This window comes from Telmatherina bonti (genome assembly GCF_933228915.1).
Source record: "Telmatherina bonti genome assembly, chromosome: 24".
Taxonomy (NCBI): domain Eukaryota; kingdom Metazoa; phylum Chordata; class Actinopteri; order Atheriniformes; family Telmatherinidae; genus Telmatherina; species Telmatherina bonti.
The window spans coordinates 22583823-22608799 of record NC_136633.1 but is presented as its reverse complement, the minus strand read 5'-3'; the positions used below and the strand labels follow the sequence as shown (position 1 = coordinate 22608799).

At 39.0% G+C, this 24977-nt stretch overlaps 1 protein-coding gene across 2 annotated transcripts; it reads left to right on the top strand.

Moving 5' to 3' along the window:
• Nucleotides 1-2080: 2080 nt before the first annotated feature.
• Nucleotides 2081-24977, top strand: pspc1 (paraspeckle component 1). 2 transcript variants are annotated; one of them, XM_079263986.1, is made up of 10 exons: nt 2081-2548; nt 3664-3813; nt 3914-4065; nt 5390-5485; nt 5599-5795; nt 5873-5957; nt 6195-6303; nt 12902-12959; nt 16547-16683; nt 24781-24977. In XM_079263986.1, the coding sequence occupies exons 1-10, from the start codon at nt 2165-2167 to the stop codon at nt 24901-24903; spliced, it is 1491 nt and encodes a 496-aa protein (XP_079120112.1). In that variant the 5' UTR covers nt 2081-2164; the 3' UTR covers nt 24904-24977. The 2 variants fall into 2 exon arrangements, with proteins under 2 accessions (XP_079120112.1, XP_079120111.1); XM_079263985.1 differs by lacking the exon at nt 24781-24977 and adding an exon at nt 17128-19347.

The following is a 24977-nucleotide window of genomic DNA, read 5'->3' as shown; positions in this document are numbered from 1 at the left end:
ATTATTCTTATTACTAGTATTATCTCTGTTATTATTAGTATATATATATATATATATATATATATATATATATATATATATATATATATATATATATATATATATATATATATACATATATTTACTTAATTAAATAAATAAATAAGTATTATTATTATTAGCACCTTCAGTATAATAACTATAACCCTTTTCTTCATCTCATCTCATCATTACTCATCATCATTGCTTGTGATGTAATTATTATATTTGTTTTCATCATGGCCGATGATTTATCATTTAAATTTTCTTGATCAGAACTTTTTTCTTTTTTTTTTTGTTGTTATTACCATCATCATTTCTTTGTTGTCATCATCATAATCATCATCATAACTCTCAACCCCACTTTAATAATCAGTCCTTATGGCTTTATCATCATCATATTTCTATTTTAATTATTGTTTCTATGTTGTAGGAAGACGAGTGTCACCATTATCATTATTATTATTTTCAGTATTATTCATAGCCGTAGTAGCAGGAGTACTCTAATTATTACACCTTCAGCATTATTACATTTTTCATAATTATTTTTACTATAATGAGAAGGAGACTGAACCAGTCCTGCCTGTTTGGAAAGGTTCCCCACCTCCCAGCTTCCATTTGCAAACGACACAGTACGTCTGTCAAATGAATGAGACCAAAGGTGAGATGTTTGATCATAAAGCACAGCAGCACATTTGGATGAAACCAGACACTTCAGCTGTCCAGCACGGTGTTGGGAGGCTGATGAACATCTTCCAGTACCCTGAGTCAACTGTGAACTTGGGTCAGACATGAGTCCAGCAGTCCTACAGCTAAAACATTAAAAAAAAGAAAAAAAGATCTCAAACTGAAAAACGTTCTTTTCTTTTATTTCTTATTTTTCCTCAAACACTAAAACCATTCATGACATCTCTCCTGGTATGCCTGCAGTGAAAGACACGGTGTCTTGGTGCAGGCTTCATTCAGACATAAAGGCATCACGTTCAGATACCATCAAATAAATGGACAGCAGTGCATGTCTGAAAGAGGCTAAACATGAACTCATCAGTGACAGACAGCGGCCTCTGACCCGCCTGGATATGTGATCTGGAAGGAAAGGCAGGAAGAAGACAGCAGCCCTTCAGACCCTTGTCAAACAGAGGAATTTCAGCAGCATGCGCACACAGATGTGCTCTGATATCTGGACAGATGGTCCGTCCAGGACGGGAAAAGCTTTCAGCAGCACCTAACAAACTTCTCAAATTACAAGTGTGCCCGGTGTATGTTTGAAATATTCAATCCTGTTGCACAAACTCAGCTAAACAAGGGTAAATGACTTCAAATTAACATTGCAGGCTCCATGCAAGGTGTGGAGATTTTAAACATGTGCCATGTGAAACAGCTGGATGTCGCTGGAAAGGTGGGATCTACCCATCAGGTAACTATGGGATGAACTGGTAGCTTGTCCTGATTGTTGCTCAGATGCTCCAGACTGAGGCACCCTTGCTTGAAAGAAGCTGTACAAAATGGAGGGATTTTTAGGAAGCAGCTGTTAGAAATGTTGTTTCACTGTGTAACATTCTCAATTTTCACAATGTTGCAGTGGGGAAGGAGGCCCCTGGAACACTCTGAGCCCAGGGGCCTGTGCACTTTCAATCCGGCCCTGATCACAGTGATTTTACTTTAATGAAGTTGTACTGGGCTAAAACAGTTAGAAACTTTACCGTATAATTTCAGATTTATTGCCACATACAGTAAAACTAAAGCACAGGAGAATAATAAGAATACAGTACAGACAAAATGCTAAAAACAATAGCAGCAAGAGGGAAAAGTATGATTGTTTTAGAAGTAAAGTTGTCAAAAAGACGTGGTGAATAGTTCATAAATTAACAAATATACTAAAAATATGTGGGTTTTAAAATTGTATTTCGTTATCTGATCGTATTTGATCTGATTTAGACTATTTCCATTTTTATAGACTTTCTTTACCAGTTAGAGACGTTAGTGAGCCTAACCGCCACAAACTGCCAAGATACAACAGCAGAAGAAGAAGCAGCAGCTGCGCGCGCATCTGTCGCCATCTTTTAAATTAATCGGTGTTTAGTAGTGAAACTGGAACACTTTTTCTGTAAAGCGCAGCTTATTAAAATTACTTTACAGAGAGCAAATGGCTAATAGAAATATGCAACAGGCGAGGATGATGGGCAGCAACTCTCCTCAACCGGCGAAACGCGGGACGGAGTCCCCGGCCGCGGAGCAGCCGCCGGTGAACAAAGACAGCCCGGCCCCGCCGCCTCCGTCCTCCCCCGCCGCAGAGCAGGCTGAAGGAGCCGCGGAGGGAAGCGGGGAAGGCTCCTCCTCAGAAATGACTCTCCACATTGCTAGTTTTCGAAAGCCCGGTGAGAAGACCTTTACCCAGCGGTCGCGTCTCTTTGTTGGGAGTTTGCCGCTGGATATCTCGGAGGAAGAGTTTAAAAACATGTTTGCTAAATATGGGAACATTAGCGAAGTGTTCATCAACAGAGACCGGGGCTTTGGCTTCATTCGGTTGGTATGTAAAGTATTCTAGGTATTTTATTAAACCGTGTTTATTTATATATCCTGAAAAGTAGGGATGGGGAAATTGAATCGAAAAATGGGGATTTTTTGTTTCACAATTTTAAAATTTTTTTGTGTTTTAAAAAATTTGACTTTTTTGTTGAAATTTTTTTTTGTTAAAAACCGATTTTAAAAAAAACAACAACTATTTATTATTTTTTATTTAAAAAGAGAAAAAAAATCGAATTTTTGAATTTTTTTTAAATAAATGAAAATAATACATTATAAAAATTTGTCATTTTTATTTTTAAAATTTTGTATCTTTATTTATTGGGGGAAAAAAATCGATAAAAAAATTATTTTAGATAAATAAAAATAATTTTAAAAAATTATTTTTTTTTTGTTCTTTTTACCTGTCTTCTTGGGCATTATAACAGCAGAATGATGGTCTGGCTGCTGGGTTGTTGTTCCTCATTGAAATCCAGAAAAATGAGTGGGAAAAAAAAAAGTTTGAGATTTTTTCCTTTTTAATCTACAAAAATCAGCAATATTGAAGAATTGAGAATCACAATTTAAATCGAATCTGCACCCAAAAAATTCTGAATTGGATCGAGACAAAAGCATATAGTCACAGCCCTGCTGAAAAGGTATAAATGGGGATTTGCTTTCATGCATTTTAAGTTTTGACTCAAACTAGTTTGTTTGACAGGTGTAAATGTATGCATAGCATTTCAGGAAATGCTATGCATAAGTATTATGTTTCTTAGTCCTGGTCCTCAGGTACCACTACCCTGTTTGTTTTAGACTTTAACACACCTGAAATAAATGAGTGTCTCGTTAGCAGGCTTGCAACAAACTTCCTGTGAAGGTTCATCAATGTGAATTAGGTGTGTTGGAGCAGGAACACGTCTAAAACATGCAGGGCAGTGGCACATGTGAAACACTGATCTACAGGTTGAGGAAATCTACAGTGAGAAAATATATTTTTTGTATTTAATTGATTTCCTGTCATGTATGAATAGTCAAAAAGAGTTTGACATTTTATCTGTTTAATGCTAATGTTCCTTTTAAGAGGTTTTCACTAACACTGCCCTCATATGTGTTCTCATATCCCCTCATGTGTTCCAGGAAACCCGGACCCTGGCAGAAATTGCTAAAGCTGAGTTGGATGGGACTGTTATGAATAATCGGCCCATCAAGATCCGCTTTGCGACTCATGGTGCCGCGCTCACAGTCCGCAATCTGCTGCCAGCAGTGACTAACGAACTGCTTGAACAGGTAAAGCTCAGAATGATCTAAATCATTACCAAAAGTACATGTCATTTTTGCTTCGACTCAGTCCAGGTGATGATTTCCCCTTCTCAATTCTTTTCATCAGACATTTTCTCAGTTTGGACCTGTGGAGAGGGCTGTTGTAGTGACAGATGACCGTGGCCGGCCTACTGGGAGAGGGATTGTAGAGTTTGCAAACAAAGGAGCGGCTCGTAAAGCCCTGGAGCGCTGCAGGGAGGGAGCGATGCTGCTAACCGCGTAAGACCTGGGCTGTAAATTGGCTCTTTTTGTGATGAGTTAAAGCAATTCTGTGCCTTTTTATTGTCCAGAGGGTTCTGAATCCCAAAATCCAGCTTATTGTAATGAATATTATTATTATTGTTATGTTAACCTGATTAATTAATAAGCACAAATTTTAATCCAGCCAATCACATGGCAGCAACTTAATACAATTAGTCATGTTGACACGGTGAATACGATTTGCAAAAGTTCAAACTGAATATCCAGAGTGAGGAAGAAAGGAGATTTTAGTGAAAATATGGCATGGTTGTTTTTCCCACTTTGGTCCTTTAGTACCAGCATGACATGGTTTGACCACCACAGCCTATCTGAGTGTTGCTTCTGACCATGTCCACCCCTTTATGAGCACAGTGTAGCATCTTATGATTGAAACTTCCAGCAGTATGATGCACCATGTCACAAAGCTCACATCATCTCCACCATGATGATGAGTTCACTGTCCTCCACAGTCACCAGATTTCAGTCCAACAGAGCAGCTTCGAGATGTGGTGGAACAGGAGATTCTCATCATGATGTGATGTAGGGCTGGGCGATATGACAATATATACCCTTTGGGATGATAGAAAATGTCTTGTTTCATATGAGGCTCTATTGTTTATGCCACAATAAGATGCTTTATTGCAGTATTTAATGTCAAGATGCGCTTTACAGCAAAATATAAACAAACATGGAGAAAGACTGTAGCCAACGTGTTTCAGAGCAAGATAATTCACTAAAAGATGACCCGCCAACCCAAACTGATGAGTTTGTTCATAAAAGAGGAAATTTCTGTTGCATGGATGCGGTTTGGATATAAACAGACCGGCGTGGAACCGACAACAGACTAGCTCACAGTCCCAACAACGTGCTCTGACACAACTAACTCATTTTATCACCTGCACAAGAACTAGGACAAAAAATACAGAATAAAGAATAAAGTCAATGAGCAAAAGCAGCATCAAGTGGAGGCGAAAGCTCATAATAAACTCCAGATGCAAACGCTGCAACAGGCATTTACCCCTAAAACATCATACGACCATAGTTCCTGCAGATGGAAGGAGATCACTGCTGCTGTTGCCAAGCACGTTTGACACATATCTGACTGACACAACATTACACAAACAGTTTTATATCATTATGTACATCGTTATTAGGGCTGTGAGCATAGGGTTAATCAGATCATAATTTACAACGTGAAACATCGGATCTGCGACCCATAAAGAAAACATTGTTTAAAAGAGTCTTTCTGTGAAATCCCGCTGGCTAGTAACTAATGACGACGGCGTGTTTCCGCTTTCCTCAGGACACCTTGTCCTGCCATCGTGGAGCCTTTGGAGCATTTAGATGAAGAAGACGGCCTGCCTGAAAAACTGCTGCAGAAAACCCCAAAGTACTACAAGTGAGTGAAGGAGGACTTTTTGACTCCTGGAATACTCCTGAGTAGCTTCTGAAACCTCTGCACACATCTGGAACCGTAGTTTAAGACGACGTGTCTGTAATTTGTTCCTGCAGGGAGCGAGAGCAGCCGCCACGCTTCGCCCAGCCCGGCACCTTCGAGTTTGAGTACTCGTCTCGCTGGAAAGCTCTGGACGACATGGAGAAGCAGCAGCGAGAGCAGGTGGACAGAAACATCAAGGAGGCCCGAGAGAAACTGGAAACGGAGCTGGAAGCCGCCAAACATGAACACCAGCTCATGTTGATGAGACAAGGTAGGCGATGTTTGCTACGCTCGCCGATCCTCCATCTTCGCCGCCCCTCCGTCTTCACTGCCACTCTTTTCCCTCAGATCTGATGAGACGTCAGGAAGAGCTGAGGAGGTTGGAGGAGCTTCGCAACCAGGAGCTGCAGAGACGGAAGCAGATAGAGATGAGGTGAGCGTAAAAACCTTGAGTTTCCAGTTAACATCGATGTCGTGGAGATAAATTAGCTGTTAACCACAAACCCTTTTAAGTGAACATAGTTGGACAGTTAAGTTGCCATTTAGTAACGTTTGAGTTGGCGACATGAAGCTAAATAAAGTAATCTCATTACTTTGCTTGTTTGGCTTTGTAGTTTTGTGTTGGAGCTAATCTGGGCTGGTTTGATTTGTATTAACGTTTGGTTCATAGGCATGAGGAGGAGAGGAGGAGGAGGAGGGAGGAGGAGATGCTCCGACACAGAGAACAGGAAGGCCTGAGACGCCAGTCAGATGGCTTTAAACCCAATTACCTGGAAAATGTGAGTACATGCGGAAAAAGCACTTTTAATCCAGCTAATGTTGTAGCAACAACAAACGTCCACATTGAGAAGTAGCCAAATGTTAAAACAAGAGGCTGAAAATAGTAATTATTTCAGTTAGAATGACATAAATTTATTTTTTCTGAAGTTTCTGAAGCGAAATCTGCAGGAAACCACGTTGCAAAGGTTTTCTTGATGTGTCAACATCAGAATCTTGTCTCGTCTCCACGACAGCACAGTTAATCTATTTTTACTCTTCATGATTTTGGTATTTAAACATGATTAATATTTAAATTGCTAGATATGCGTATAAATGTAAAGCAAATTGAGCGTGCTTGTAGAAGTTGTCATACCTGCAAACCTATCACTTTTCTGCAAAAATCACCTTTTTTTAAAAATTCAAACGATGGCATTTACATATATTGTATGTATCCAAATATATATATATTTTTTTTTTGTGTGTGCATTTGTTTGAACGTTATTTTTAATAAAGCATGCTGTAAAAAGTCAGGACTTTTGCGACAGGATGCCGTCATCTTTCCATGAAAACATCTATGATGAAACGTGTCTTTATTTGGCCAATTGCAATCTCCACCGCCTGCGATAGGGCCGGGCAAATAATCAAAAACAAATCGGAACTGACATTCAGAACCAATAATCATGATTTATTTTAAAGGATTTATCTTAAATATATTTTAATATATACATTAAATGACCATATATGGTTTAAGTGTGTTTACTTTCTTTTACTTATTTTAAAATCAATATCTGCTCTACTGCTCCTAAAGTATTTGTCACAACTTTTAGTGAGTTACGAAGACTAAATAAAACAATACTTAAATAATTGTTTAAGTGTGATCAAGGTGTTCAATTAATCATGATATTGATTGGAGGTTGTGTCTTCCAACCCTAGCCTGCGTCGTTTAGTTTCTGGACATCAGCGGAGGTCATTCTGGTTTTTCTCTTGCCAGTAAAATCAGCTGGGTAACTTCACTTTGTGTAAAACGCCAACGTCACCTTTTCCACCATGCTAAACCTTTTAACAGAAAGTTCTGCTTGCTTGTTAGCACGTTAGCTAAAGGTCCAGTTATACTCGACACAGAAGATGAATCCGTAGACTGACAGAAAATTATTCCATAAATACGACTTTACAGAAGAGTGCAGCTGTCACATGCTGTTTAAAAGACTGTTGCACAAGAAAGACAAAGCTGTGGTTTGAAACCTGGATCAGATGCAATGTAACATAAAAAATGAGTCGTGCTACTTTGCAGTTTCTTAATGCAGCGTTATAAAGGACTGTTTCCCATTTCAACTGCTAATTTAGCATCATACTGCTGCTGTGAGATCTCTCTCTTTCTCTTCCTTTCCTCCTCTGATAATGTCTTCTAGAGTTTCTTTGCAGAATCAGTCATGGTGTGTGAAATAAACAGCTGGTGTTTGCTAGCGTGCAAGGCCTGGGATGTATGTGCTTCTGGCATCCATATCATGGCGCCCACGTGTCGCCAGCCTATGTTTGACGTGTCAGCCGTGCGAGTTGCCACGGAGTAACGTGTCGCATGTGCGAAGTGCAGCATTGACTTGAACATGAGGTCAGAGGAAAACAATGGCGGATAGTTTTGAAGAGCGCTTGTTGGCAACAACCGGCATTTTTATAACTCCTCCTCCCCGTTTGTCCGCACGGTGACAGACTCATGCCTCGTTGGCGGCAGATTTTTTATTTATATTATTCTTTAACAGAATTTTCCAAAACTATCATACCCCAAGATGTGTCCATCCTCTTTACAAAAAACATTTTCTCTCATTTTAAAACATAAAATCGAAACCAAGTTGTTCAGAGAAAAAAACAGATTTCTTTTTGTAGATATTTATTAAACATTAAAGGTTGCCTTTTTTTACAGAACGTTTGCGACTCTAAATTAGTTTTATTTAGCTGGACCGAAGGTAAAAATGACTCTTCTGACAGTAAAGGCTGGAGATTCTGGGCGTAAAGTTGATGGACCCAACGACTTCTGAGATTGAGTCGTGCGTAGCTAACATGTCGTTTCATATCAGCAGTTGCTAATGTGTTGCTCCCTGATTGTAACCTGCAAGTTGAGCCTTCAAAAGAAAATAAATTAATCCTGAATAATCTCAGCATTGAAGCCCTCCTAGTTTCACTGTCTTTAGTTTCAGCCTTGATTTTCTTCCGTGAAGGTGGAAAAATATCCCACTTACACACATACACACACATAGAAAGTGGAAAAACATCAAAACAGGCCTGAAACAGTTGTTTCCATCGCTTTATATTAACTATTTACTTCTTTATTATTATTTTCATTTAATTAACTATAGACTAGAGTCAGGTGTTGCAGCAGGGAAACTTCTAAAGCCTGCAGTCCTTCGAGAACCAGGACTGGGAATCTGTGGAGTAGATTCGCGTAAAACTAAAGGTTCCTTGGATGTAAATAATGGCTCTGCTGCCATCTAGTGTTGCACTTCCATGGTCATTCGGTTGCTCGTTGGTTTACATGCCATTTCTTCTCTCTGAGACGAGACTTCAGACATTTTAACCATTTAACTAGGTAAATACAAAGTAAATATAGAGCGTGTATTTCACCCTCCAGAGTTTTTCAAAGAAAATAATCAATTTTGATGTGCATTAAAACGGTCGTAGAGACTTTAAAGCAGGGGTAGGCAACTCCGGTCCTCGAGTACCACAGTCCTGCAAATGTTGGGAGTTTCTCTGCTGCAACACATCTGGCACACATCAGACCTACTTAGCAGACATGTCCAGAGCTTGACATCAAACTCTGCACATGTCTGCTAATTATCCATTGATTTGAATCAGATGCAGCAGGGAAACTCCTACATGTGCAGTATTGCAGCACTCAAGGACCGGAGTTGCCTACCCCTGCTTTAGAGAGTGGTTAGATATTCAACAATTCATGCTGTACGTGAGAAAAATGTTTAATACAATGCTACCTTTATGATTCGAGTTAGTTTGATTATGAAATGAAAAAAACTTTATTAATCCCCAAAGGGAAATTCAATAGTGTAGTAGATAATTATCTCACACCACAATTATTATGATGTTTGACCATAACACTTTCTCTAGGAACTGTGGTTTTCTCTCTTTTTTTTTCATGAATTTTTGGGGGTTTTTTCTCTAATATTTTCAAAAATGATCAATTACCCAGAAGCATCCAAAAGCTTTTCCAGGTAAGAGAGAGTATATTTGGCCTGAGAGGAACATCCATTTTCAAAAAACCAGCTGTGAGAACAAATGCTAAAATCCCTTGTGTTTCTACAAGAGGAGTTCAGCTCTGGAACAGCTGCAGTAAAGAAATAAAATCATTTCAATCAATAGGAAAATTTAAACAAGTGATAAAAGATGAGATAATTAAAAGTTATGAGGCAAATAGGGTTATTTTCTGAAAGCAACGTATGTTGAATTCTATGATTTATTGTGTGTATTACGACTGTATACTGTTTAAGGTTCATTGTAATGGAATTTAATGTGTATTACTACATTTTTCTTGCTGTGAAAATTTTACATTGTCATTGATAAGGTGGTTTTGGACTAGATAAGTGCCAAAAAGTCCTTCTTATAATTTGAAACATCATTATGAAAATGTCAAAATAAATACAGGGTAAGCTGGTAAAATGTAGAGATCATTATTCAAAATAATGATAATAATAGTTAACACCTAGTTGTCTCGTCAAACTGTCTTATCCATTTATCCAGTCTTAACCACCTACGACGCGCTTGCTAATTTTTTTTAATACACCCTTCCTTCATCATGGATATTCAGCACTATTTTGACCACCTACGCCGCTACCACTGCTTTATTCAGTGCATTTCCATGTTTAAATTCCCTGCAGTCTCTATCAGGTCCAGAATCTTCTCAATTTTCACTGAATTCTGCTCTCTGATCACGGTTAACCCATCTGAACTGTCACATCTTACCTGCTTTTCTTGGTACATCATTATTGTAGACATTTACTATCAGAAGCAACATGCTTACTGTTGCTAGGTGACCAATCAACATCCTTCAGAATCTGTAAATAATGGAGAAGTTACATAAACAGTTGAAGTGTTTTGTCGTGTTGCTTTTTTCTGTAATATGCCAAGCTGTTGCGTGTCCTGGAGTATGTAACACATGAATGTTTGTCAGTTTTTACTCTGACTTCCCTAAGTTGCTTTTCTTTTGTGTTTCGATCATGCTCTGATGGCGTCCTTCCAACTTTTTACCGCTGACAAGGCAGGAGTGGGAATGTGTAAAAAATATACAAGTGTGTTAATCTGATTTCTCATGATCAGATTATGCTGTGTACATGATTACTACAATAATCAAACTCCAGAAATCAGGTGGTGGTCAGATTTTTGATGAGCATAAAACCAGGCTCGATGAGTGTCTTCTGAGCTGATGATGTAAAACGAATGTGAAATTGGCTCCTGCAAGACAGTAACTTTCCGGGATAGTTTAGGGGTGGGTAATCTGCTCGAGTAGACGTGAAATTTAAAAAAAGAAATTTGTTTGCTTTGCTTACACACTACTTTAGACAAGTGGACTGAGCCGCGTGGACAACATGTTCGTTAGGGGTCAGTAGACCTCGAAATGACCACAAACCATAAAGAAAGAAGTAGAAAATCCAACTCATTGATTGGCCAGGGCAAAAATTGCCTGTTACCACAAGTAAACAGTGGCACAATAAGTTTCTGTAGTTTAGTTTTAGATTTACAAACTAACGACGTGTCTTACGTCGCTTTGGCTCACAGGATGGACTGTTTCCTTTCACTCTGTGTAGTACTGCAAGATTTGGTATTATTGTGGTACCAAGTAAATAGAGAACTGGTATCGTCAATACCAATACAATACTTTTCTTTTTCTTAATGTACATTAATGCAAAGAGTGGTATTAATAGTTTTATTCTTTTTAAATGCATTAACAAATTCTGTATTAAAGATCCAAATTATCATCTCGCAAGAGAAGCTGATATTGGGAATGTCGTGGTGGAGAACTATTTCCCCCAAAAACCTCTTTATCTTCCATATTTATGAAGATTTTGACAAGTTTCCAGGTGTACATTTACAGGATGCTGCAGTGTGACCCATCGGACATATCCCACTATAAACCAGTCAGTCGTTGCATCTGACACACTGGTTCACACCCCTCGGCAGTTTGTGGTGTGTTTGTTTTTCTGCGCTGCGAGTCACGTGACACTAAAACATCAAAGTACAAAAAGCAAGGTGCCATGGAGAGAAACTCCAGCAGGTCATTTTAGCTTTGTTTCCACTGACTAGTCGAGGCAGATCAGGACTCATTCTTCTGTGTTTCCACATGCTAAACCTGCGAAGTACATAATATCTGACCCAACCATCCTGCTTTCTTGGCATCCTTCTGTTGGGGTACCAGTCTAACCGATCTGACCCAAAGGGATGGAGCTTGATTCACTTCAGCCCTTTGGTGGAAATAACTGTACAACTTGGCATTGAAACAAACGACTCCTTGTTGAGAACAATGGATTGTCTTTTTATCAATTAAAACCCATTTTAAAATGTTGCAAAGCACTGTCCTGTGGATGTTCGAGGAGATCCACACTTTCCTCGGCATCATCAGGAAGGAAAAGGTCCTCAGAGAACTCCGCGAGTTCGACCTTAAGGACAGGGTCGTGCTATGGCATCATAGCTGAGGCATGTATCACGACCCAGTTGATGCGCCGCCTCTTGGGTAAAATAACGGCTAGCTATAGTAACAACATAACCATTTCCACTCGTTGGTGGAAACAAGGCTTTAGATAGAGGGCAGCAGGACATCCTGCGCATATGAGACTAACGTATCGATACCAACGCTGGTTTCCATATTTGAATCAAACCAGCCAATGCTACTCAAAGTGAACAAACCAAACTTTACTTTCAAGTGGACCAATAGCCCTGGTTTTCTTGCAAGCCAGAGTTTACTTCTTTAGTCTGCACCAGGGAGCAAATGAGTGTTCACTCTATACCAAACCAGCCATGCAAGCAGACCAGGGTTTGTTGAAAGTGAACCGAACCATGCCAGTGTGAATGCACCATAAGACACTTTGTGTTCTGGATAAACTTTAGAAGCTGGAAAATGGTTTGACTTTGCACAAGTCTGAAGTATTTTTAATGCATCTTAAACTTATTCATTCACAGTTAGATTAGCTGTAAGTTTGTGTTTAATCACTAAACTGTTTTAAGTTTTAAAGCTAAACATGAAGTCGATCTTTTCTGTTACTCATGAAGAAATATGTGTACTGTTTAAGGTGATATATTCTGCTGCAGGGGTGTCAAACTCCGCATGAGTTGCTTTCCTGCAGGTTTTTGTTGCTTCCCTGCTCCAACACACTTGATTACAATCAAATTTGTCCAAAAGCTTCTTGTCAAATTCTTCGCAATAAAAACAAGAAAAACCTGCAGTATAGCGGCTCTCAAGGACCGGGGTTTGACACCCGTGTTTTACTGTATACCCTGTTTCAGTTTTTCTGATAAACCACAAAACTAACTCATGAAAACGATGAGTCATTGAAGCAGCCTTTCAGCTGATGATTGTATTTCAGCAGATCAACTCTGAAGGATCTTCTCCGCTTTTTTCAGAGAGAACAGGAAATGAGAGTGGGCGAGCTGGGCCCTCGTGGAGCTGTTAATATGGGAGGTACGGGCATGATTGTATAGGTGAAATATGTTCATGTATCAGCTTTGTTGGTGCCTCGTCCACATGTTACAAATACATCATTGCTGTTTTTCTATGTTTTTTTTTTGTTTTTTTTTAAACATGAAAGTCTCTGGGGATGCTAAGAAAAGAAAACAATATGACTTCGTGTACAAACTATACAATGTTGTGGTTCAGGTTTTTGTTTGAGAATCATTCAGTCCCTGAGCTCTCATCCTCAGCTGTGTGCAGATCCAACATAAACAATAGAACTATGCCAATGATGTGTAGAAAGACATTAACATTTAATCTGGAAATGTGTACATTGGATTATCTAGAATTGAAACAATAAATAATTATTGTCAATCTGTAAAGTGACGGATGAGGGGCTGAGGACAGTCTGATGTTACCAGTGACTGATCACAGAACTTTAACCCAGGATTGCACATCGCTTTCACACATCTGTCTCTGAGCTCATTTTAAACTTCATAGAAAGTATTTATCTTATTTATTCTCAACATTGTCCTTAAATCTGAGAAAGAAGATGGCAGGTGCGCTTTAGGTATCCCTCAAACCACTGGTGCTCATGGGAGGGACTGCTGAAGCATGAGTAAAGGATTCTGGAAAAAGGTCCAGGCACTCAAAGTGGTGAGAATTAAAAGGCCTTTAATAAAAGTGGGCAATAATCATTAACATACACCAACGCGCATCGGCTTTCGCCTTCTACAGGGTGTATAGAGGTTGGTGGTTTTATTAAAAGCTTTTTAATTCTCACCATTTTGAGTGCCTGAACCTGGATTATTTCAGAATTTTTTCTTCATGCTTCATTGTCTTTAAGTCTGTTGGGTGTTTACTGGGGTCAAAACCTTCATTTATGTTAGTTTAAAAGCCTTTACACACTTGGACCGAAGTGAAACATGAAATTGCCAATTGTTATTTATATGACATGAATAAGTTATGAAGATTTCAAAAGAAACATGGATTCCGCATCAGATGACGATATTGCGCTGATGCTGCAAAAGAAAAGAGAAAAAAAAAGGAGAAACTAAAGTTTACTTGTTTAGTTCTGGGTCTGAAGCTGGACCAAGGCTGCTTCAGGATGGACTTTAGGGTGCTTGTGGGCAATTTTGAGGATCTGCTCCAGCAGCTAGCTTTAAGAAGCAGAGGAAAAATAAGACTGTGGTGGTGACACAGTCTGAATGATGCAGCAGTGACAAAGTGACACTTGAATAGCTCACAAATGGCTCTAATGATGGTGTCTTTACGCCTTTCCTGATTAGTCGATTACGTATCTGATGGATGCAAATCTTAATTTTAAAAAAAAAAAAAAAATCTTATTTTGAAAAAAATGACACTTGCAAAATAACTGGACATGTGTGTCACTGATGTGAACGTTTCCATTGAGTTGACATTTAGTTTAAAAATGCTGCTGTTCTAATTATTCAGATGAAATTAGTTAGAGATGTTACAAATGTTTAAGAAATGAAACTGTGAAATAACTATTGGCAGGTTGAAACCTGTAGCCGCGTGTAGGACAGGAGCTCTATTGGTCATGCATGCAGACAAACATGCTAACTGTTAGCTGGTATGCTTGTTTTAAGGCAGCGACGGTTGTAAAACATAAGCGCCACCTCTAGCACACTGGTAGGAGCCTGGTGATGAGGCTGTTTTTTACCAGCTGTGGTCATATTTGAGGTGGATCTACTCAGCCCTGTCCAACAAAACTATCAAACATTTTATGAAGAAATATTGTGTCGGGCATCAGTCAAAAACTAACATTTTGTTGAACTATCATTTTATGTTTCCACTACAGTCAGGTGTTTTCTGCACCTGTTAAGTATTTTGTCCCACTGTTCATAAGAAAAGTGCTCTAATTTGTCCAGGACCGATTTGGTTTTTTTTTTCTTCAACTAAATAAATTGGGAAAAAAAATTTTTTTTTATATCACCAAATTATGATTTTTGTAAGTTCCTTTTTTAGACTCCAGTTATTTAAGTAACTGTTTTAAATTCAGCCTTTTCTTCAATGAAAGGGGATGAATAAATGTGAGGACGACTGTACGTTTCCTTTATTTTTGTTCAGTTTTTGGACAGTTCACTGAGCTCTGTTTCCACCAAGGGATCCAGCTTAGGGCAGTACGAGATGGGGCACATTTATTTTGCATTTACGCTGGAAAATGAAAAAAAGATTTCAAAATATCAGTGGTACCTCCACTAACTTAGCAGCATTAGTTCTATATTTGGAAATTTTTCAGACCCTTTCAGTAGCTGCATTTCCATTACACCTACAATTACACACAACCTATATATTGCGTTTAAAAAAACGGTAATGGAGATGTTGACCTTTAGAAAAACCTCTCAAATATCTCTTCAGATTTTATACTCCTGAGGTGGTTTTTCAGACGTGTTAATTATAAGTATACTTAAAAAGTGTAATGCATTTACACCACTTTTTGTATTTACATGTCGGCAGATGTAAGGGGGTTCCGTCGCGTCTTTAATTATTTTCCAAATAACTGAGAAAAAAATTTTCATCCTTGATTAAGAACAATGGCAAAATGCAGTTTTACAAGAAATTAGAAACAGAAATGAGGAAGAGAGGTTTCAAACAGCTGTGTCAAACCCTGGAACAGCACAACCTGGCATGAGCCTGAATTACAACTAATGTGGTGAACACCATTTTGTTGAAACGCATCGCTACTGTACTTTTTCCAAAATTTTAGAAATATTACTTTTTATTAAGGCAAAAACTGTAATGGAAACGCAGATAATCTCAGCGATTTAGCTCAAAAGGAGCTTTACACCCTTTAATCTATTGATTGGTTGACAGAGTCATCACCTCCTGTGTAAAAAGCGGGAAAAAGTGCCCATTTTAAATATACGGTGAACCTTTTTATTGGTAAAACCACTTTCCAAGAAGTAAGAAGATAAACTGCTGCATTTCCAGAATTCCTATCTGTAGTTTCTTTATTGCATTATTTGTTCAAAGAATGTGTTGCTTTGCCAAGTTGTCATGCTACGACGCAGCCTGATGCTATCCGGTAAGCGTGCACGTGGGTGTGGAAATTGCAGTAGAGATCAGGGTTTATGAACCAAACCGTCTGGTCCTAACTCATACCTTGGTGGAAACTGGGATATTCATTATGTCAGAAAATTACTCTCCACCTCAACAGCTTCCCCTGGAGGTATTGTAATTTTGGTTATTTAGTAGTTCCAACACCCAAGTCCAAACTGAAATGTCTCATCTGGGCAAAGTTTTAAAAAGTTTTTCGTCATTAGTGGGGGTTTTTTTTGTACGGGTTAGATTTAGGTGACCTTGATGTCTTTGTACCGAAAAGGATAATATCCCAGATTTAAGTAAGACGCTAGTAGTTGGCTGGATTTCCTTGAATTTATTTGTACATATTTAATCTCCGTTGTCGTTCCCAAGTCAACTTGTGTTGCGTCTCGATCTGATGTATCCATGATCACATTTTAGCTTTTATTCCAGAAGCCAAAATAAACTTTAAAGCAAGTGAGGATACTTGTAGCCTTTAGTTACCTTAAGTCTATGATGAGTTTTCAATCCATGCTCCGTTGTTTTGCATGTAGATGGCTATAACCAGGCCACTGCAGGGCCCACTGGTAACCAGGGTCAAATGATGGGATTGAGTGCAAGGGGAGGAGCCATTGGCCAAGAGGGAACGGCAAATATTGGGACGCCATTGATGTCAGAGAATGGAGCCATGGTAATGTATATTGACAAGCGTACTTGGAAAACAACAAATTAACTTGTCAAAAAATATTTTGACCGAACTTTGCCTGACACTTGGTTTAGTTTATATAAATTTGTATGCAAACATCAAACTAACATTAAACGTATACATTCAAGAAATGTGAAATTATGAATTACTGTTAAAATTGTAGCTAACAGTGATATTCCTCTCTCTCTCTCTCTTCTGTCTGCGTGGTTCATCTACTTTCACTTTACTCTTGGATGATGACAACTTGGACCAAACTAAACCATGACTGAACATTCAAAAATCTTTTCTTGAAAATCCTGTGATCCACTTTTTTATCACTGTTTTTGGATAAATGACATTCATGCCCGACCTTCAAACACTTCTTTCATGCCTACAAACTATCACCGTCATTTCCACTCTTTCTGTAACACTAATCTGACGGTACCTCAGCGAAACGATAGGTTGCCGCCAGGTGGATCAATGGGGAGTCGATCAGAAGTAGAGTCCCCAAAGCAACACCAGCAACCATTGGGCTCCCAGGTCGGACCAGGTCAGGGATTTAGCCAGGCCAGTCCAGTTGCTGGCATGTTTGATGGTCCAAATAGCAAGCGCCGCAGATACTAAATTTTTATAGTTCTCATGGATCTTTGGTACAGCTCCAGTGTGATACTTCACGTGCTCACTCACTATCCCTGTGACTTTGATAAGGTGGATAGAGGAAGATGAGTATTTTGACACAAAGTGGGCATTTGTTGATAATAAAATGGCAGGACAGTCAATATCTGCAAGGCATATACCAATTTTTTTTGCAGAATCTCTCAATGGTTTGAATTAAAAAATGTTTTTGTTCTAAATATGGCTGTGCAAGCGATTTTATTCATGGGAAAGCCATTTGTTGGTGGATTTCTGAGTTGTTACGTTTCTTTAAGATGCTGTTTGAGTTTTTCAGTTTGAAAATGAAAAATTCCTGAGATATTATCATAGCTTTTTTCTCAGTTGGGGTGTCTGTGTACTCTGAATGTGGTGGATGATTCCAGTACCACTGATTAGGGATCTCAATTAAGGTCCTTGTAAGGTACTGTCCTACAGGATTTAGATCAGGAATAGTCAGTCCTGGTCCTCAAGGGCCAGTGTCCTGAAGATGTTTCCAATTTCTTTGCTGCAACACACCTGACACAGACTCAATTGTTTGTGTCAAGTGTGTTGCATCTGGGAAACTTCTAAAACATGCTGGACACGTGCCCTTGAGGACCAGAAATTAAAGATCACGGTTTAAGGTATTTCATTGCTGCAAAAAACTTTGGTCTTATTAGGGAGTCACAAACAAGCTTTGGATGAATAGTACTGTAGTGAGGCGTGTTGCAGCAGGAAAACGTCTATGCCCATTTTATGTTTCTCTGCTGCAACTTACATGATTCTAATCAGTGGGTCATTAACAAACTCATGCAGAACTTTCATTTTGAGTGAGATGCGTTGGAGCAGGGCAAAACCTGCAGGACAACGGACCTCAAGGATCAGGATTTAGGATCCCTGTTTTAGATGTTTCCCTGCTGCAATAAACTTTTAGCCTGCAAGCCAGACTGTCTCGCTGTACCAGCGTAGATTCTGGGGACTCACTCGCATCAACGGATTTCTAGGGCGGGACAAACAAGCACGGAGTAAACCAATCAGAAAAATGGCGGACGTGACGTCAGTAGACCGGTAGCCTACAATGTCCGGAAGTGTTCAGTTGATCGAACGCAACAGAAGAAGATAAACATGGCATGCAGTACAGAAGACATAAATGACCTGAGTCGTTTTTGCTGTAAAAGCCTGAGGCTACATGGCATCATTGTCAATTCGGTGTTGCTTTTTTAACCTAATCGTAGAGAAGAAATGAATTCTTGCTACGTTGCGGCCATCTCGAATGTTTTGAAGAATACGTGGTGACGCGAGGCAAGAGTGTCCTCAGATCAACCAATCAGAGTGGTCGGTGAAGGGGAGGGACTCCAGACTGAGTTGCTCTGTATTGAATATATAGATCACTCCAGTCTGCTGTGTCAGGCTAACAAACTTTGGTCTTATCAGTGGGTGATAACAAGCTTTTGCAGAATCTTTCGTCCAGAATTCAAGATTCCTGCCATAGATAATCCACCGAATATTGGAGGTTTATCAGTATTTTAAAGGCAAAACTGTGATTCTTCCAACATGCACACCTCGACAAGCTTATGCTAACCTTTGCAAACGTGTCCGGCAGCAGTTGCATTCAGACATCTAAACATGTTAGCATAACATAAACGACTCAGACTCATGGTTTATTATTTGTGTACAGGTTGGGATGTTTGTTTTTAGGTTTCTTGCATACAGTAAAAGTTCCTTGCGGGTTTTTTCCTTTATGCTGCATAGAGCTGTCACTGCATGTCACTTGCAGTTATAGCATCTTTAGTCGAGAAAAAGCAAGTTAACTCATTTTTCCATATTTACGTATTTGATCCCATGTCACCCCTACATGTTGAAAAAAAGATATTCTTTTGGATTTTCTTTAATTTCCTGCCTGTATTTGACTGTGATTTTTCACTATAAGCATTTCTTTTTTTAAAATGTTTGCTAATAAGATACTAAACCTAAAAAAGTGAATGTTTATGTAGCTTTTGTGCATTTTGTTTTGACTGTTTAGAAAAATAAAATGTTTGTATGAACTTGTGTGTTTGTGATTTGAAATATCAGTCATTTCTTTGTAAATCTTCGCAGATTAAGCACATCACCTGCTGTTTCGCACCCTCTAATCTGATTCTACTTGGAATCTGAATACATATCTCATGTAACACATCACATACCTTTGACATTGAGTATAAATCAGTCATTGAATGTTTCAGTGAATACTGTTACATCTATCGTGTTTTTTACATTTCTGAAAATATTCATAAAACTTTACATAAATCCTTTCATATCAAAGCATCGGCATATTTCCAGGTCTCAACATGGATCTTTGAGGTGTGTGTGCTTGTGTGTGTCGGCTATAATTCAATTCTCAATTATGTCCGCTTCAGTCTCTTTGGTCAACTGTTCAAGCTCTTGATTTCGCTGGATCTGGATTGTATACGTCCTAACCAGGTGTCATCGATGAAAAAGCATAGTTTAACGACAGGTAAATACATTTTTCTTCTCCTGTGTCTTCAGTATTTCACACTACTCTCGCTTTCTGTGTATATGAACATGTTGCTGTCAACGAATAAAATGCACCTCTGTCTGGGATAATAGGATCTGCACTTTTCATTTTAGTAACGATTAGACAAAATATCACAGGCTGAACTGAGACATTTAAGCATTTTATGGAAATATGAGCTGATTGTCAATCTGGTGGCAGCAACACATCTGTATAAAGTAGTAAAGTAGTAGCTGATCTTGGCATACATATACAAGGATTTAAACCTCTGTCACTCCAAAACTCAACAGCCAATCGGAATGCACCCCTGAAAGAGCCCGCCCATGAAAGGTTTGGGTCAGAAATGAAACCGAACAATTGGGGATGAAAACCAAAGACGGTGAAGCGCAACCAAAATAGCGAGAAGAGAGAAAGAGGAATAGGAAACGGCAAACAAAACTACTCAATTTAACCAAATAAAAGCGTAATAGTTTTCATAATTATTGATCATTTTTTATTTTGAGATCATTTAGTTTACTTAAGTTTTACAAAGTTTATGTTTTGTTTTTTTGGTTGAGTTTTAAAAAAGTTTTGCTTGGAGATTCTGAAACAAATCTGATTCCATAGAACTTCTGCCCAACTTTCCATCTGAGAGACTCTGCTTCTCTGAAATGCTCCTTTCATACCCAATCATGTTACTGACCTGTTCCAGTTAACCTGATTACATGACATATACCCCCCCCCCCCCCTCCCCCTTTTTGTGATTAGTACCCGTTACTTTTCCAGCGTTTTCTTTCTCCTGTTTCACAGACGTGTTGCATCAGATCCATGATCAGCTTGTGTTTTCCATGAAGCTGTTTCTGTGTCAGTATCTGATAACTTGTCTATGTTTTACTGGGAATAGAATATGTGTTGGTAACATCTGCAAAGCATTGCTTTTTGTTCTATTTACATGTTATAGAGTGCCAACTCCTCTGGAATTGAGGATGTAGTTGAACAAAAAATGTATCGAGGATCATCTGGTGTCTTCCATCTTCCTCTTGGTTGCTTCTCAACTATGTTTTGGTCTTAGTACGTCTGTACTTCTACATATTGTCCAGTTTACTTTGCTGTGTCTTGTCAGATCTGTGAAGATTTCCTGTCTACAGACTACCATATTTTTTTGCTTGTGTGAAAACACACATGAACCTGAAGTTAAGCCGTCCAAACCAATACATCACACTGTCTTTGCTGCTCACTTCGTGCAGCTTCCAGTGGATTTTGCATCATCATAGGCTGCTTTAATCCTTGCCATTATACAGTTTCCTTGTTTGCAGACATTATTGTATTTGTGCACAACTACACACCATTGCAGTTGGAAGTCTGCGTTGTATTAATAATAATGAACAAATAGTTTGTAAATTCTTTATATTGAATACTAAAATAATAAAAAGTTTTTTAGTTTAGAGTTAAAAGTTTTGAATGACTTTTTTCTCCTCCTTTAATCATGTCAGCTGCATGGTGGTTCTACTTCGCAGTCACGTTACTGAAGACAACTCGAACCACTCGAAACTTGTTACTTCTCTGTACGTTTGATTTAAGATTGCTAATCACGCTAGCTGCTAAGCTAGCTGTCACGTTGACTTTTGCAGTGATCGATCCATTCATAGTATGGTTGAAGATTTAATCCAGATAGTTTTGAGACACGAGTCTTTCTACACCTTCAAACAGGGCTTTTCTAGCTCCGGTCCAGCAGGTTTTCCATGTATCCCTGTTTCAACACGTCTGACTCGTCTTCATTGGCTGTTGGATCGAAGCAGGTATGTTGGAACAGGGATACATGGAAAACCTGCAGCACAGCAGCCCTCGAAGGCCAACCTGGGACACGCCTGTGGGTGACTACAGAGACTCCAGATCCACAATCTTCTGTTCTTCTCGAAGTTGGAGCTGCATTCCTGCCTTGTGCAGACTTCATTTACAAAATGCAAATAGGTTATTTTTTTTCTAAAATCTTTAACATGACGACGATCGCAGTCGAGTTCGCCCCAGAAATACTTCTGCACATTAATGCTGCTCTGCACTTTGTCTCTGCATAACGTAGATTTGCATTAAGCAGATCAGAAGGGGAAGAACTGGTCAGACAAGGAGAAACGTAAGAGGGTGAAGGCTGGTTTTACATGCAAAGATTAGCTGGATTAAATTTCTCTCAACTACGGAGATCTTATGCATAAAGAGTCTTTCAATATTTTGCGTCCCACTATTATGATGATGTATCCAGCTAGTTCTTGCACAGCCTGGAGGTTTTCCTGGAGGTAATCATCTTACAAACTTCTGAATTAAATGCATCAATCCTGGATTGGGATTATGATAAAAATAATTTTCAGTCCAGTGTAGATGCTCTTTGACCTACTTAATGTGAGAAACGCTGCAATACAAACTTGCTGCCAGTTGATGCAGAGAGTGGAGTACTAAGTGATCAAATATCAGCTTTTGATCCCACCGGACGTAATTACATCGCGTTCTGCATGATGTGACTTTAAAAGTGTTTCAGAGAGCAGCTTTTCATCACCTGCTTACCTGTAAAACTCACATTTCTTTAGTAAAAATACATTTACCAGGCTAGTTTTACGTTGTACATATATAAAATAATCGTGATGTGATGATGTGATACAGGATTAGGACTCATCTCAATGTCCAGTGTCTTTTTGTCTTGTTTCGGTTTTATCGTAATGCTCCTGTTCAGTATGTTTACATCCCACCAGCATCGGTAAAGCAAACGATGAGACCTAATGCTGCTGGATCTGATGTTTCAGCTGCTTTTTAGTCTCAAAGCATCAGAAATTTCTTTATTCTTCATTTCTTTGCAGGAGAATTTTTATGTTCAACCTGAACTTTTTCAATCTCTTTATTAACTTTAAACTGATTTTATGTCATTTTAAAGCTTCTGTTTGCATGTGTGAGCTCAGGTATGTCTGAGGAGAAGCTCTGATTTTTCCCTTTAGCACAAAAAAGGGAAAATGTGTCAAGATAACTTTTGGAAAATATAAACATCTAGATATTTCATGACAAAAATAAGCTGTTAAAAAATATTCTGCCTCAATTACACAATTGCAGATTTTAGTATTTCAAGGAATATATTTTAGGTATGAAAATAACTTTTTAAATGAATTTAGATTTGTACGCCAATATAAACTATAAAATTCTGTTTAAAAGAAAAGTATAAATTTAAGATAAATTGAGTTTTTAAAAATTTGTTTATTTTAGAAATCCTAGATACATGAAAATATTTTAAAATATATTTAATACATATATATTATTTGAATTTATTTTGATTTTAATTTTTGTTTTACATATTTAGATTTTAGATTTAATTCCTAAAACATTTATTCCCAGGTATCCAGAACTGATTATCCAGGATTTTGCATCGTAATCCCAGTTGCTTTTCTAGATCTTAAGTTAAATGTACATACATGCATATTTCTACGTGTGTAGTGATTTCTGACCACCTGAACGCAGTCGCCTCGTCATACAAACTGAAGTGACGTGTGTTGGGGCAGAAAGAAAAATGAAACGTTATTGTGACGACCTGGAAACGTTTTGGATTTAAATGTAAAAAATGAAGGATAGTTTAATTAAACATGCAGATAATATCGGCCTGCTTGCCAGGCTGGTTTGTCCAATAATTCCTGGTTGCAGCCTGGAGAATGGGGCGGGGCTGGATATTGGGCGGAGTTGGATGTCAAATGGGCGTGGTTAGACGGGCAATTGGTGTTAGGGTTGGGGTTAGGGTCAGCGATCAAAAAGTTGAAGGGGGGGGTTGGACATCCAGCCCCGCCTCATTCTCCAGTCTGCAGCCAAGACCCTCTTGGTTCTTCTGGCGGGCTGGTTTTGGCCCTCAGGCCTTATGTTTGGCACCCATGGTTCAAAGGTTCCAGCTTATGGTCCAAGTTTTTAGTCCAGAATGTTATGTGTGTTTAACAAGTTGATGTTTATCTGGTAATACAACCAGGGATTTCCCGCCCCCAACAGGGGCTTCATAGTGGTTAGCACTGTGGCCTCACAGCAAGAAGGTCGCTGGTTTGATCCTCTGCTTGGGGCGAGACTTGGACGGTGGTCTTTCTGTGTGGAGTTCGCATGTTTTTCCTGTGTCTCCCACTGTCCATGTTAGATCAATTAGTTACTCTACATACTCTACAATTAGTTCCCCCCATAGGAGTGAGCGTGAGTGGTTGTTTGTCCCTGTGTGGCCCTGTGATGGACTGGCGAGCTGTCCAGGGTGGGATAGGCTCCAGTTTCCCCGCGACCCTTCATCAAGTTAAACAGTTAGGATGATTAATGAATGAATTTACCGCCTCCATCAGAGCGCGCTCATGTAAAAGAGCCGGAGTTTGCAGCGTCTGACCAATCGCAGTCATGATGAAACCCTGCAGAGCAGCAACTTCTCCGCGGAGCAGACAACTATTCAGCAATATGAAGGATTTAAACACATCATCCGGACCAAAAAGCAGCTCTGTTGCCGTAGGAACAGGCAGGAAGGAACGATTGCTTAACAGGTCGAGCTGTGTTAATGCCTACATTTATCAGATTATATAATATTTCATCAGATAATATACTCTGACAGTACTCTGATTACTTTGCTTCGGACAGCTTCCAACACACCTGCCGTTCAGTTTAAGTTACCATGGTGATTTATCCTCGAGTTGACCCGGAAGCTGCCTCTGTAAGAGAAAAACCAGCCTGTCGTACCGACCTCTGGTTAGGTTTTAGTAGATCTAACGGAATACAGGTGACATGATGTGCATCCTGCAATGTTCACGTTGGTTGAGATGTCGTTGAGTCTCTTACAGGAAAACTGAGTCCCATCAAGATGATGTTTGATTTTTAATGCACAGATGTGAAATGAGAGGAAGTGTTTATACCCAAAACATCAGTTTTCAGTGATTTCTGCCTGTTTGGGATTTAATTTGTGGTTTATATGTTTTGTCCTGTTTGTGTTGCAGGTCCATTTTGTGCAGTGTGTCCATGAGTGCAACCAACAGGTAAACCCTCAGAAACACCTGCACACATTAACTGTTTTATTTTTAATTGTGATGCCTGTTTTCCTCCACATGATCTATAAATGACACACCCCTAGAGGCTCTCTGAAGCTACGTTTACTGTACATAAAATGGGTTCTGAATTTGAAGTGAAGGATTTC

What these genes read in the sequence shown, in the direction of transcription:
- pspc1 (XM_079263985.1), top strand. Translation starts at nt 2,165, where the DNA reads ATGGCTAATAGAAATATGCAACAGGCGAGGATGATGGGCAGCAACTCT. An exon ending in CTAACGAACTGCTTGAACAG is followed by an intron (nt 3,814 to 3,913) that starts GTAAAGCTCAGA and finishes TCTTTTCATCAG; the next exon opens with ACATTTTCTCAGTTTGGACC. An exon ending in TGGAGCTGTTAATATGGGAG is followed by an intron (nt 12,960 to 16,546) that starts GTACGGGCATGA and finishes TTTTGCATGTAG; the next exon opens with ATGGCTATAACCAGGCCACT.